General features: G+C 48.2%; 1 protein-coding gene across 3 annotated transcripts in view; it reads right to left on the bottom strand.

The window, feature by feature from the left end:
* The window catches only part of PSD (pleckstrin and Sec7 domain containing), a gene marked incomplete at its 5' end in the record, with an annotated part of 89785 nt that overhangs the window by 30461 nt on the left and 45137 nt on the right, over positions 1–14187 (bottom strand). For all 3 annotated transcript variants that reach the window (XM_083615540.1, XM_083615539.1, XM_083615541.1), the window contains one exon: positions 895–938. In XM_083615540.1, the coding sequence (XP_083471666.1) occupies positions 895–938 (44 nt within the window). The remainder of the gene's footprint in view (positions 1–894; positions 939–14187) is intronic.

The raw sequence follows: 14187 nt of genomic DNA on the forward strand, positions 1-14187 counted from the left end.
GAGCCATAAATTTAGATTCCGGAAATGGCTTCCATAGTGTGTAAAAGATCACACAAAATGCAAAAAAATAATAATTGACAGAATAAAGTGCCATCTGAATGCAGCAACATTGCAGACAATGGAAAGAAAGTGATGGGACTGCAGTGAGCCTTCTGTCTACAACAAACCGTTTCCCTTCCTCGTCCCCCAGTCTTTTGCAGGAGAGCGATGTGGATATGCAAGAACTCCGAAAGACAAATACCAATTTCTGTAATTAATACAGGCAGGACGTTACACGCCTGCAGCATACTTATTGCACGTGCTTCGTTCTAAGGACAAGCTTGCCTTTTTCCTGCTATAAATGCTGAAGGTAAATGGCTCAGGACCTCAATACCTCAAGGACAACCTCCCTGACCCAGCGATCATCATGTGTGGCCCACCTTCGGGTGCCTCCTTCACAAAAGGTCTGGAGGGTGGCAACACGAGAACAGGCCTTCAATATACACCTTTAGGCGCCAGGCAAAAATGTTCCTCTTCAGCCAGACCTTTGCTGATTGACACCCGATGCCCTTTTAGATGTTGTTGTGGGAGGGGAGATTATTGGCTTGTTTTCATTCTTATTTTTATTATGCATTCTGTGTTCTTTATATTATGCTGTGAACCACCCTGAGATCTACGAATGAAGGGTGGGATACAAATAAATAATAATAATAATAATAATAATAATAATAATAATAATAATAATAATTTGTACCCCACCCATTTGGCTGGGTTTCCCCAGCCACTCTGGGCGGCTTCCAACAAACATTAAAAATACATCAAAATTGAACAAATAATGATGACAGCAAGAGATCAAGGAAGAGGAGAAAACAAGAGGCTGTTCAGAGAAAGGGAAAAATAAGCAGAGGTACTCACATAGCCCACTGTAGCTTTTCGTTCTTGATGGAGCTATACAAAGCCTGCGGAGAGAAAAAGAAGTATAAGTGTCGTCAGAATTTTAACCGAGTCATTACAAAGAGAAAAATGAGTGGAGTTCAACCAGGCGCCAGGGACAGTGCTCCCTCAGAACCAACTGTTATGTACTGAAATTCTCACCCTGGGCCACCAGGGGGATACTGTAGATAGTTTTCACTCAGGTCCACATATGCAAATAAGGGATTGAAAGTGTCGTTCAGTGATTGGATAGTTACAGAAAATGGTTACTGTTGCATTCTAGTGGAGCTCTATATAAGCAGGCTGGCTGAACCCTTCAGTTCAGTTCTGTTCTGGCCTGTGAATAAACAAGAGCTGTATGAAGAATTGCTGTGTCGTCTGATATGTTCACCCACAACTTAACACCAACATTTCTGCTTCCAATCCAGAGCAAATTCCTCTCTCCCCCCCCTCTGCGCACTGTTCTGGGGGTCCTCGGACCCTTCCAAGGGGATTGTAGGAGGTTCCTAGCTTCACTAGCAGGGCTTTTTGTGCTTGCGTCCACTAGTGCAACAACTCGGCCCAGTGTTCTTAAGATGCATATATCATTCATGTTTAGAGTAACGATAAAAGGCAACTCAGCATTTAATCCTAAGCAGTGGATGCAGCCCAGTTTGAGATGTCAAGTGCTTGGAAACGAGAACCAACGCTAGCCCAGTTCGTATGCATGGGAGTGAAAATTGTTCAGAATGTGCAACACGGTGATAAGAAGGGATTAGATAAAAGGGAGCTGAAGTGGGGGAGGGGGGGAATCAGGAAGGTCAACTGCCGCCAGGAAGACCAGAGGTTATTTTTTTTTTAAAAAAAAAAAACTAATCACAGAAGCTCAGATAAAAGATACGCAATCCAAAATGATGCTACAGATGAGTAGCAGAGGCAAACAAGCTACGGGAGCCAGAAAGGCAGTTTCCAGGGGTTAGCAGCGCTGAAAATTTCTCCTCCACAAGCAGTGGAAATTGAATTCGTAGCTGTAGTGTCACAATCTTGCACGTGCTTATGTGAAAGTAAGCTTCGCTGAAAACAGAGACTTTCCTCCAGGGCAGGGCTGTCTTACCCATAGGCGCTAGGGATGCGGGGCACCCAGGCGCCGGGCTCTCAGGGCCGCCAGGCCGAGAGTCCAGGGACTAAGAGTTGAGTCTGGGGTCAGACGAAATTAATGGACTATGCAGAATTGGACAAAATGACAGGAAGGATTCGAAACCTGCGGGACCAGAGATTTACAGAAGATTGGAAGAAGTACCGTATTTTTCGCTCTATAAGACGCACCAGACCACAAGACGCACCTAGTTTTTGAGGAGGAAAATAAGAAAAAAAATATTCTGAATCTCAGAAGCCAGAACAGCAAGAGGGATCGCAGCGCAGTGAAAGCAGCAATCCCTCTTGCTGTTCTGGCTTCTGGGATAGCTGCGCAGCCTGCATTCGCTCCATAAGACGCACACACATTTCCTCTTACTTTTTAGGACGGAAAAAGTGAGTCTTATAGAGCAAAAAATACGGTATATGAATTATTTGAAGAGCAACTGTAATCAACAAATTATGCTAGCAGGACTACAAGAAGTTTCGTAAGGAGAAATATACGAAGTGTTACAAAGTAGAAAAAGATAGAGATCGGTAACGAGTTTGAAACGTAATAGGGAAGATAAGAAATGCATACTGAGAGATTAGATTGGAAAATTTTCAGACAGGATTGATGGAAGTCAAAAATTTGAATAAGATGTGAAAGTATGTTTAATTACTGTTGAAAATGATATGTTAAAAAAAAACAACTAAATTTTTTATATTTTTTTTTTAAGAGAGAGTTGAGTCTGGGGTCTCAATCTCCACTGGTTGGAGCACTGCGCCAGGCTCTTCTGCTGCGGTGAGTTTGGGGGAGACCAAGCCAGCGAGACACTAGGGCAGCCGGCCAGCTCAGCCCGCCTGTGTGCCTGGGACTGGGCAACCCGGGGGGGGGGGCGCCAGGCGGATCTTTGCACCCCGGTGCTGCATATGCTTAAGACAGCCCTGGTCCAGGGTCCTTGTACATACCATTGTACTGCTAATTATAGTGTTTACCCTCATTAACAGGGAAGAAGAAGAGGAGGAGTTTGGATTTGATATCCCGCTTTATCACTACCCGAAGGAGTCTCAAAGCGGCTAACATTCTCCTTTCCCTTCCTCCCCCACAACAAACACTCTGTGAGGTGAGTGAGGCTGAGAGACTTCAGAGAAGTGTGACTAGCCCAAGGTCACCCAGCAGCTGTATGTAGAGGAGTGGGGAAGCGAACCTGGTTCACCAGATTACGAGTCTACCGCTCTTAACCACTACACCACACTGGGAGACTGCAGGCTTACAGAGAGATCTCAAGAATGTTTACTCCGATTATAGAAGTCACAAATTTAATAAAAAAAAGATCTGTATATCATCAGCATATTGCTAGCAATGCACCCCAGAAACCTACTTTACCAGATACAGGAAAAACGGTAGATCTATTCTATGTGGGCTAACCAAAAGCACTGGAGGGAATAATTAAGTGATGGTCCTCAGCGCCATTTAGGGGGCTGGATCTAGCCCTCTGGTCAGCTGGCGGGTCTGCAGGCTGGAATGATTCTCCAAATGCAACTGCTTCGAAACCCCAACGACCCTGCCAAATGCCAAACTACAAGTGATGAAAAGCTTTCCTCCGCTTCATTTAAAGGGGAACAAAAATGTTTCCAAAGGTTACAAAAGAGAGCCCACATTTTTTTATTATTAATATCCAGGGCAGTGGATGTATTAGACCAGGCACCCTCAGCCTGCCGCCCTCCAGATGTTTTGGCCTACAACTCCCATGATCCCTAGCTAACAGGACCAGTGGTCAGGGATGATGGGAATTGAATGCAAAACATCTGGAGGGCCGAAGGTTAGGGATGCCTGTATTAGACTGATATCTGAAGCTCAATTCAGGTAAGGCTGGAGTTCTGTTAGTGTGTGGGGTCCTAGGCTGGACAGATGAGGCACGGCCTTTTCTCCTTGAATTACATCCCCTCTGAAGGTGCAGGTACATAGCTTGGGGGTACTTCTGGAGCTATTACTGTCGCTTGAGGCTTATGTGGTAGCATGAAGGGCCTTCCATCAGCTTGGGCTGGTGGCCAAGCTATGTCCCTATCTGGACAGGCATATCCTTACTCTTCTTGTCTACGGAAATGCATCATAGGTGGGGCTGCCTCTGAAGACAGTTCAGAAACTGTGGCTGTGCCCCATCTGAGAGAGGTCCAGAGCATGGGTAGGCAAACTAAGGCCCGGGGGCCGGATCCTGCCCAATCGCCTTCTAAATCCAGCCTGCAGACGGTCCGGGAATCAGCATGTTTTTACATGAGTAGAATGTGTCCTTTGATTTAAAATGCATCTCTGGGTTACTTGTGGGGAATAGGAATTCGTTCATTTATTCCCCCCCCCCCCCAATATAGTCCGGCCCATCATATGGTCTGAGGGACAGTGGACCGGGCCGCTGCTAAAAAAAAGTTTGCTGTCCCCTGGTCCAGAGGGTGGCAACTCAAGAACAGCCCTTCTCTATGGTGGCTCCTCATTTACAGAATGCTCTCCCCAGGGCAGAACACCTGGCACCATCACTGCCTTTTTTTTAGGTGCCAGGCAAAAATATTGTTATTCACCCAGGGCTTTGGACCTTAATTTTCTACCTATCTTTGAGTGGGGTGGGGCCGGATCTGTTTAATCCGGATAGTACTTGCGTGTTTTAGGATACCCGTACTTATTCAGAGATATACAAAAAATACATGCCCATTACAAAGTATCTTTTTTATAATAGGCTGATGTAAAATAGCTACTTAGTCTAAAAAAAAAAAAAAAGCAAAAAAGGAGAAAGGAGAAAAGACGAGGGGAAAAAAACCTAAAGAAAGAAAGAGAGAATTAAGAATAAAGAATAAAGATACAGTATTCAGTCTGTAAGATCCAACCATTCTTTCTATAAACCAGTATTTTCCCCCATTTTCAAATCCAGCTACTACAAGTTCATTTTCTCTTTCACTCAAAAGGTCCGTAAGAAATTTCTAATCCTTAACAAATGCCAGTAATGGCGTTTTCACTAATTTTCTTTAATTAAGCATGTTAACTTTGCCATCTCAGCCAAGTCCAATAGTTTTACCAGCCAGTCTTCTATAGTGGGTAAGGCTGCATTTCCCCATCTTTGTGCATTTTTATATTTGTTTCCAATGTTCATTTTGGTAAGCTGCTTTGAGCTTCACTTTTTGGAGGGAGAAAAGTGATGAATAAATATAATAATAATAATAATAATAATAATAATAATAATAATAATAAGTAGGTTGTTTGTTTATTCTAAACAGAAGTCTGAAAGAGCAAAAACCATGGAGCAGCTTGTGTAAGGTTGCTGATAAGTAAAATGCAGATACCTGCAGGCCTTGCCCTCAAATATGGTAGGTTTTTTTTTTTAAGGAGGTGGGGTTACTTCCCAACGTATATAAAAAAAGCAGACTTTAAAAAAGATATGCTTTTGGAGTTTCAGTTATAATAAGTGAGTCTTTTAAAACTGATTTAAGACAAGACCAGCCTTTTAACAGAAATATGTCAAAATGCCACACACCTTTTACAAGTCAACCCAATACTTTCTATCCACACACACTGAATAAAAGCCTGCTTTTATATCTCCAAGGAAAACAAGAGCAGAAGATCTGGGAATAGATGCCTGACCCTTCCCTACGATTCCCATCATCCCTGACTCTTGCTAGCTAGGGATGATGGGAGTTGTAGTCCAAAAACAGCTGGAGACCCAAGTTTGGGAAACACTGTAGGGCAGGCATGGCCAAATTCAGCCCTCCAGCTGTTTTGGGACTACAACTCCCATCATCCCTAGCTAACAGGACCAGTGGTAAGGGATGATGGGAATTGTAGTCCCAAAATAGCTGGAGGGCCGTATGGTCGATAGAGAGATTTATAAGCATGATAAAAAATTGTTTTTATATGTGACAACAGCAGCAAAAAAACTATTAGCCCAGCGATGGAAGCAAGAAGAACTACCAACAAAAGAAGAATGGCAAATGAAACTGATGGACTATGCCGAGTTGGCGAAATTAACTGGAAAAATTTGGAACCAGCAAGACCAGACTTTCCTGAAAGATTGGAAGAATGATATATTTGAAAGGCAATTGTAATCAATTGACATCGCTTGTAGGGTTGCAAGAAGTTTTGAATTATATGAATTATTGCAAAAAAGGACTACGGAGGAGTTTATTTAAGATTTGGATTTTATAGCAATAACTATTAAAATAAAATGCAAAATCAGAAAGAAAGTTAGAAAACCATTAATCGAGGTTGACGGAAGTCCTAGGCTGTGATAGCCAAAGGTTTGTTATATTGTATAAGATGGGATGTTATGTTTGGAAAATGTGTGCAAAACCAATAAAAATTATATATATAAAAATAGCTGGAGGGCCAAGTTTGGCCATGCCTGCTGTAGGGTCAAAAGGAACCAAATCTATTCACTGTATGATCCTTTCTTAAGTGTGGCGGGCATGTGGCTTCCTTTTAAGTCTTTGGTTTTCACCAGGACGCATTTATGGGATTTGCCAGGTAGAAAGGACCCTAGGAAACTGCTTTATACAAGAGTTAGACCACTGGTTTGTCTAGCCTGGTATCATTGACACTAAACAGCAACTTCCTATGGTTTCAGGCAGGGGTCTTTTCAAACCTGAAAGAGATGCTGGGGACTAAATTTTTACAGCTAAATTCTACAACTAGGCTAGGGCATTCCCTGGGCTACAACTCCATTTTCAAGGGGGAAACTAAATCAGAGCTGGAATGCTCAACCATGGGTTACATCTACTATGAAGTGTTAGAACCCCAGATATATAAGCTGGGTACCAAATGGCTGCTTAAACCAAGGTTACAATTGCTGAAATTGAAAGTCTAGTTGCCATTTTTGGGCAAAACGGCTCTAAAGTCTTCTTTTTCAAATGATGGGAGTGACTGTGATTGATAGACTATTGTATTTTAATATACACTATTGTATTTTACTATTCTGCTGGAAGCCGCCCAGAGTGGCTGGGGAAACCCAGCCAGATGGGTGGGCTATAAATAATAAATTATTACTATTATTATTATTATTCTCAGGTAAACAGCTGGCTAGTTCAGATGACAACCTTGAGCTAGGTTAAAAACTCTAAGAACTTAAGGAAGGAGAGTCACTTGATCCAGGGCCAGTCCACATATCTACTGACCTGTTCCGAGCTCTTTTTCTTAATGGTGACATGAACCATTCATAAAATAAAAATATTCTTCACAACTGTGAGCAGGGCAGATGGGTGGTTAAGTGAAGACAAGCAACAACAGTTAACTGTTCATTGCTCCTGCTCAGGCTAACAGCATTTAGGTTCCTGAAATTCATTCTGATTGCGCAGATGAAATATAACTGATAGAACTCTACAGGGTGGGGTATTAGTGTGTGAAAACTGCCCCGATCCAATGATCCCCAGGCATGCACCTCCAGATGGTGGAAATGTCAGGCACCATCCGGGCACCCAGACATCTTCACTTGGTCTCAGGTGGTCGTTAGGGGACCCCTGACCATTAGGTCCAGTCATGACCGACTCTGGAGTTGCAGTGCTCATCTCGCTTTATTGGCCGAGGGAGCCGGCGTACAGCTTCCAGATCATGTGGCCAGCATAACTAAGCCGCTTCTGGCGAACCAGAGTAGCGCACGGAAACGCCGTTTTCCTTCCTGCCGGAGCGGTACCTATTTATCTACTTGCACTCTGACGTGCTTTCGAACTGCTAGGTTGGCAGGAGCAGGGATCAAGCAACGGGAGCTCACCCCGTCACGGGGATTCGAACCACCGACCTTCTGATCGGCAAGCCCTAGGCTCTGTGGTTTAACCCACAGCGCCACCAGGTGGTCGTTAGCGAGGTGCAAAATGCGCCTGGCTAATTTCAAACACTGCTGTTAATGTTATGTGAACCTCTTGCACTTTGAGCTGAAATCACTCACAAAACCAGCTACCATCGTTAAATTCACGGATCCTTTCCTCCTCATATTTGAAACCTTGAAGAATTTCAACCAATGCACCATTCTGCCCCCCGGGAGATGAAATGTGCCGTCAAAAATAGAAGCAATTATATAGCTGCCCAGGATGAGGCTTTATGAACCGTAAGAAAAACAGCTTCATTTTTCTTCTCACCTGAGTTAGTTAAAAGCTCTTCATTAACTCTGGGCAGGCAGACGTCAAAAACTAAAGCAGCCACAGCTATATTGATGGGAGAGACTTTTTAGGAAGGTCACAGCCTTCTCTGGAGGAGCGCAGAACTTGCTGGCCTCACCAAAAATGTTCTTCCCTCAGCCTGGGGCAGGCAATTTCCAAAACCTCAGGGAAAGAGATAAACTGCTCTGAAGGTCTTGCTCTAGAACAGGGATGGGAAACCTGTTGCCTTCCAGATGCTGGAAACCTCATGGTGCAGTGGGTTAATGCACCTGGCTGCTAACCAGAAGGTTGGTGGTTCGAGCCTACCCAGCGATGGCTGTGGACAGGTTCTTGCATTGCGATTCTATGAAATCTAAGTCCTTTCACCCTGACCAGTGGCCATACTGGAAGCAGGAGTTCCATAACATCTGGAAGCCCTGAGGTTAGCCACTCCTGGCGTAGAGGAAACACCTGCGACCCATCGGCAGGCTGTGCAGACAGGATACGAGCAGCTTTCAAAAAAGCAAGGGAAGGCAAATATTTGGCTGAACAGTGAGTAAAGCAAAATCAAAGAGGTAGCCTTTCTCACCAGATAATTCACCCGTCTCCCTCACCCTGGGGAGAATGATTTGCAGAAGGAAAGGGAAGCTGAACATCTCAATCAATCCACCAAGTTAGGGGTAATTGCATTCCTCACCTCTCAAGTAATGGCCTCTGTGTGATGATGGGGGGGACGGGACGGGACCTGAGCTCTGCCTGCAAAGGGGAAAGATAACTCTAATGTTGTGGACGTGTTAGCAAAGAGCTGGTGCTCTCTGAATCAGGCCCACATCAGCAGCTGTGGTTCTTTTCCTTACGCTTTTCTCCCTGTTCTTCTCTCCCTGTTTGTCCCAGAATCCGCATTGTCCTATATACTTCCACTTACTGAGCTGTGGCTGGGGGGAATGACCAGGGGAGACAGGGAGGAGGAGAACTCAAGGGAACTAATTAGCCGCTCCTGCTCTTCCTCCAGGAAGTCCCTTGCACCTCCAAGGGATGGCTGGGGGACACATTTCATTGAATCACAGACAGTCGTACCTTGGGAACCGAATGCCTTGGGAGTTGAATGTTTTGGCTCCCGAACCCGGAAGTGAGTGTTCTGGTTTGCAAACGTTTTTTGGAAGCTGAACGTTCGAAGCAGCTTCTGCGGTTTCCGACTATGTGCAGGAAGCTCCTGCAGCCGATCGGAAGCTGCACCTCGGTTGTCGAATGTTTTCGGAAGTCAAATGGACTTCCAGAACGTATTCCGTTCCAACAACCAAGGGACGACTGTAATTGTAAGTTAGAAGGCTCTCCAAATGGCCATGCCTTCGGGTGAATTAGCAGCTTAACCACCGTATTTTTCGCTCTATAAGACGCACCAGACCACAAGACGCACCTAGTTTTGGGAGGAGGAAAACAAGAAAAAAAATATTCTGAATCTCAGAAGCCAGAACAGAAAGAGGGATCGCTGCGCAGTGAAAGCAGCAATCCCTCTTGCTGTTCTGGCTGCTGTGATAGCTGTGCAGCCTGCATTCGCTCCATAAGACACAAACACATTTCCCCTTACTTTTTAGGAGGGAAAAAGTAAGTCTTATAGAGCAAAAAATACCGCACCCTACCTGGTCCTCGGGTGCTCCTTGGCCACACCCATCCCCCAGGCCATGCCCTTCACAAGCCCTGTATGATGCCACCCTTGAGGGCTTCTTCCAGGCTGGAATGTGTCCTCAAACTCTGATGGTGCCTCTTGCCTGGATGGAAGTTGGAGAAGGGGCTTGTGTAGAAACTAGTCTACACAACTGAGGGGCATTTTTACTGCTCCGCCCACTTCTGGCTTTGGTCCTGCCCACCACTGACATGGTCCCTTCTCCCTCAAAGATTGCCCAAAAGCAACATGGGTCCTCTGCCTGAAAAAGGTTCTCCCCAAGCCTGTTTACATATATATATATATATATATATATATATATATATATATATATGCGAATCCTCAATAGCTGCCGCTGAGTGTTGGGTGCCAAGAGCTGCTGCATGCTGGCAAACATGCTGGGAGGGGGCGGCTGCAGCTTCTGCCTGGAAGCAAAAACGTGCCAAAAATCTCTATGCGCGTCAGCTGAGTGACGGAAAGCACCGAGCCTCCAACTGCTCCACACTTTCATATGGAGTGCGCCATTAGGCTTGGTATCCTTCCCTACCCCACCCTCTCAAAAAACACCCCCTACTCCCTTGTATGAACAGAACTGAACGCTCACACACACACAAAGATAAAATAAAAATTAGAAGAAGTCCAAATCCCCAAGTAACTGGATCATAAAGGTAAAGGGTAAAGGGACCCCTGGCCATTAGGTCCAGTCATGGCTGACTCTGGGGTTGCAGCGCTGATCTCGCTTTATTGGCCAAGGGAGCCGGTGTTTGTCTGCAGACAGCTTCCAGGTCATGTGGCCAGCATGACTAAGCCACTTCTGGCAAACCAGAGCAGCGCACGGAAACGCCGTTTACCTTCCTGCCAAAGCGGTCCCTATTTATCTACTTGCACTTTGACGTGCTTTCGAACTGCTAGGTTGGCAGGAGCAGGGACCGAGCAACGGGAGCTCACCCCGTCACGGGGATTTGAACCGCCGACCTTCTGACTGGCAAGTCCTAGGCTCTGTGGTTTAACCCACAGCGCCACCCATATGGTCCCATAATTGGACCATAAAGATGAGTGGAAAACTAATCAAATAGTGCTGCATCTCTTCATAAAAATATTGTGGCCCGAAGCAGCTCTGAAGCAGGAAAGAAAGAAAACTTGACATGGCCACTTTTATTTTGAAGACAGGCAGCTCTGCGCTCAGCTGTTGAGTTAGAGAGCTGACCAAACAGCATATCCAAACCTGCAAGCAGAGTTTAGAAAAAGCAGGAGGGAGAAAAGGGCACCCCCTAACAAAGTCAGGAACCTCCCATAAACTCCCCTTCATGTTTGTTTTGTGCCCTATAAGGCTCTTTTTCCTCCAAGGAGCTCAAGGTCCAGCATGTCGTTCACCCATTCCTCATTTAATCCCACAAACAACCCTGTAAGGTAGGTTAGGCTGAGAGCGAGGCAGTGACTGGCCCAAGTGGGGATTTGAACCCTGATCTCCCAGGTCTGAGTCCGACACTCAAACCACAACACCACTCTGGCTGTCTTGCAGCTCTCTCCCTCTGAGCTGAACTGTGGTGGGAAGCAAAAAGAAGGGGGCAGCAGCAGCTCCTGTCTTCTCTTTTAAGCAACACAATATGGAGTACCTAGGCTGGAAAGAATGTTCAAGTTGCCACTGCTATCTGCGCACTCTCTCTCTCTCTCTCAGTGCAGCTTAGATGGCTGAGCATGCAAAGGGAAGACACCTCATCTTTGCTGGTCCAGGTTCTCTTTCTGGGTGCTGCAGCAGTGGGAATTCAGCCCAGCCAGCCCAATCCCTCTCGCTGGGCCACCCAGAGGGAGACGGAGCCAGAGGAAGGCAGCTGCTAACTCCGTACAATTGCTCAGCTTAGTTTTCTCTAGGCAGCAAGGACAGGGCAAGGGTTGGTTCCTGCTGCCAGTTCTCCACCCCATTCCTCTGCCCTCTCTTTCTCTCTCACTTGGCAGGGCAGCAAGGAGGGCTTCCCAAGTCCAGCGCAATCCCCAATGATGCACCACCCAGAGGCAGACTCCGCACACAAATTTCAAGTTCCTAGGCAGCCCCATGGACCCCGTTTCTCCGCCAGTGCTGCTACCCACTCCAGACTACAATGAATTATGACGCTTAGCCCAGAGAACAAAACGGAAACCCCTTCATTTCCGAATCTCCCTTTCCCCAGCCCCATTTGTCAAAGGACAAAATGTACAAAAAGACTACAGAGGTTTTGCACAATGCTTCTAGTAGAACCAATATATTAATCAGCTGCAAACTAATTTTTCTATATCTTACAGCAACCAGTTAGCAGTGTGCAGGAATTTCTCGTTCAGAAAACGTACGAGCTGCGAAACGAGAAACTTTTTTTTTAAAAAAAACACCCCACCACTGATTGAAAAGGACTATTTACGTCAGCACGATTCGTACCAAGCCCATCGCCCCTGCGCGAAACAAATGTACCCGAAGGCGTGCACCCAGAGGTGTGGGTGTCGATGGGAGCTACCCAGGGCTGTGCGTGGGTTTGCCACATGACATGCCTACTCTGACTCGCAGGATGCAAGACTGTATGGGCGACGGGGGCGGTATGGGCGACAGGAGCTGCCATCCTCTGCGCACCTGCCCGCTGCATTTCTAACTATACGTGCGTAAGGTGCAGCCGCGAGTCTGCAATTGGCCACGAGACGAGGGGGAAAAGCAGGGTGGGGGAGAGAGGGAGAGGCGTCATCCGCGCTCTGCTTTCAACTCATGCCCGTTTACACCTGTGGGGAGGAAGCCTCAGGTGCCACGCGGCCCCAATCGTGTGCGCAAGAGAGAGAGCGCAGGGGCAGCCAAGCCCCCTCCGCCTGGGCGTTGCTGGGTGTGCAGGGATGCCAACTTGAATAAAATATTGGGGGGGGGGGAGAGTAAGCCCCGCCCTGCATAATCAATCACAAGGTGCCGTGCACGCACATCTGAATGGCAATCCCAATCAATTTTGGGGGGGGGGTCGGCCTCCTCAACTATTTTATTGGGGGGCCCCGAAGAGACCTGCGCCCCTAGGAATTGGCTCCAAGAATATTTCACTGGAAGGGGTGGGGAAAGGGGCCTTAGTCCCTAGGAGTTGGCTCCTGTGGCTGGGCGGGAGCGCGTGGAGCGGAGAAGCGAGGCCGGCGGTGGCGCAGACGCGCGCCACGCTCCGGCTTTTTCCGACGGCGGTACCCGGGGCGAGGCTCCCTCCGGCGGCGGGCCGCCTCCTTTTCCCCCTTGCCCACCCCACCCGGCGCCGCTCGATCCCTTACCGGCTGCTTCTTCTTCCTGCGACTCTGCAGGCGGCTGACCACCAGGTCGGTGTAGAGCACGGGCTTGAGGGTGCGCGAGCGCTGCGGCCAGCCGTAGCAGAAGGTCTCCATGCCGCGGCAGTTGCGCCCATAGCGCACCGAGCACATGGAGCGCGAGCGGAGGCGCCCGGCGCTGCCGCTGCTGTTGATGCTGTTCACGCCGATCATCGCGGCCGGTGCGCGGCTCCGGCAGGCCGGCTGCCTGGCCAAGAGCCTCGCCTCCCGGGAACGGGGCTCCGCGGGCTTGAAGGCGGCGGAGCCTCCACCCTAGCGCAGGGAATCGGGGCCCGGCTCCGCGCAAGGGCTGGCGAGCGTCTCCCGGCTCCTGTCTCGCCCTCTCCGCAGCGGCCAACGGCGGGCGGGGAGCGCTGCGCAGCCAGGCGAGCGGCGCGCCGAGGAGGCTGCCGGAACGCAGGGGAGGGGGAGAAGAGAGGGAGGGAGGGGAGGGGACTGAGATCGGAAAGGGGGAGGGCGGCGGCGGCGGCGGCGCGGCTACACGTGCGACCTCCAGAGTCGCGCTTGGAAGATGGAGGAGAAGCGAGCGCAATGCCGAGAGAAAAGGCGTGCGCCGCGAGGAGAAAGGGAGCCCTTTCCCAAATGACCATCTTGTTGCTAAGCCTTAGCGGGGGTGCGGGGTAGCCAGGTTTTTCCGCCCCGGGTGCAGCCTTCAGAGGGGCGCCATGGAAGCTCCCAACCTCTGCCTGTGTATTCAAGTATGTGGGGAGGGTGCCAAACTGTGGGAAAGAAATTCTAGTTTCGGCCCTGCCTTGTTGCAGCGCGGGGCTTGCAGCTGTACAGCGCCTTTCCTGCAAGACAGACCTTTGTCTTGCAGGGTTTCGGGACAGTTCGGGCCAAGCATGCTTGCTATAGGCCACGGGTGCCAACTTGAATAAAATTGGGGGTGAGGTGGGGTGGGGTAGATAAGCCCTACCCTGCATAACCGATCTCATGATGCCGTGCACACACACCATTTGAATGGCAATGCCCATCAACTTGGAGGGGGGGCAGCCCCTTCAAATATTTGGAGGGGGGGCAAGGCAAGGGACCTCAGCCCCTAGCAATTGGCTCCTATGGCCCATAGCTTTTAAAAACAAAAAGCGAAGCAA

The sequence above is a fragment of the Podarcis filfolensis genome (genome assembly GCF_964270895.1).
Source record: "Podarcis filfolensis genome assembly, chromosome: 5".
Classification (NCBI taxonomy): Eukaryota; Metazoa; Chordata; class Lepidosauria; order Squamata; family Lacertidae; genus Podarcis; species Podarcis filfolensis.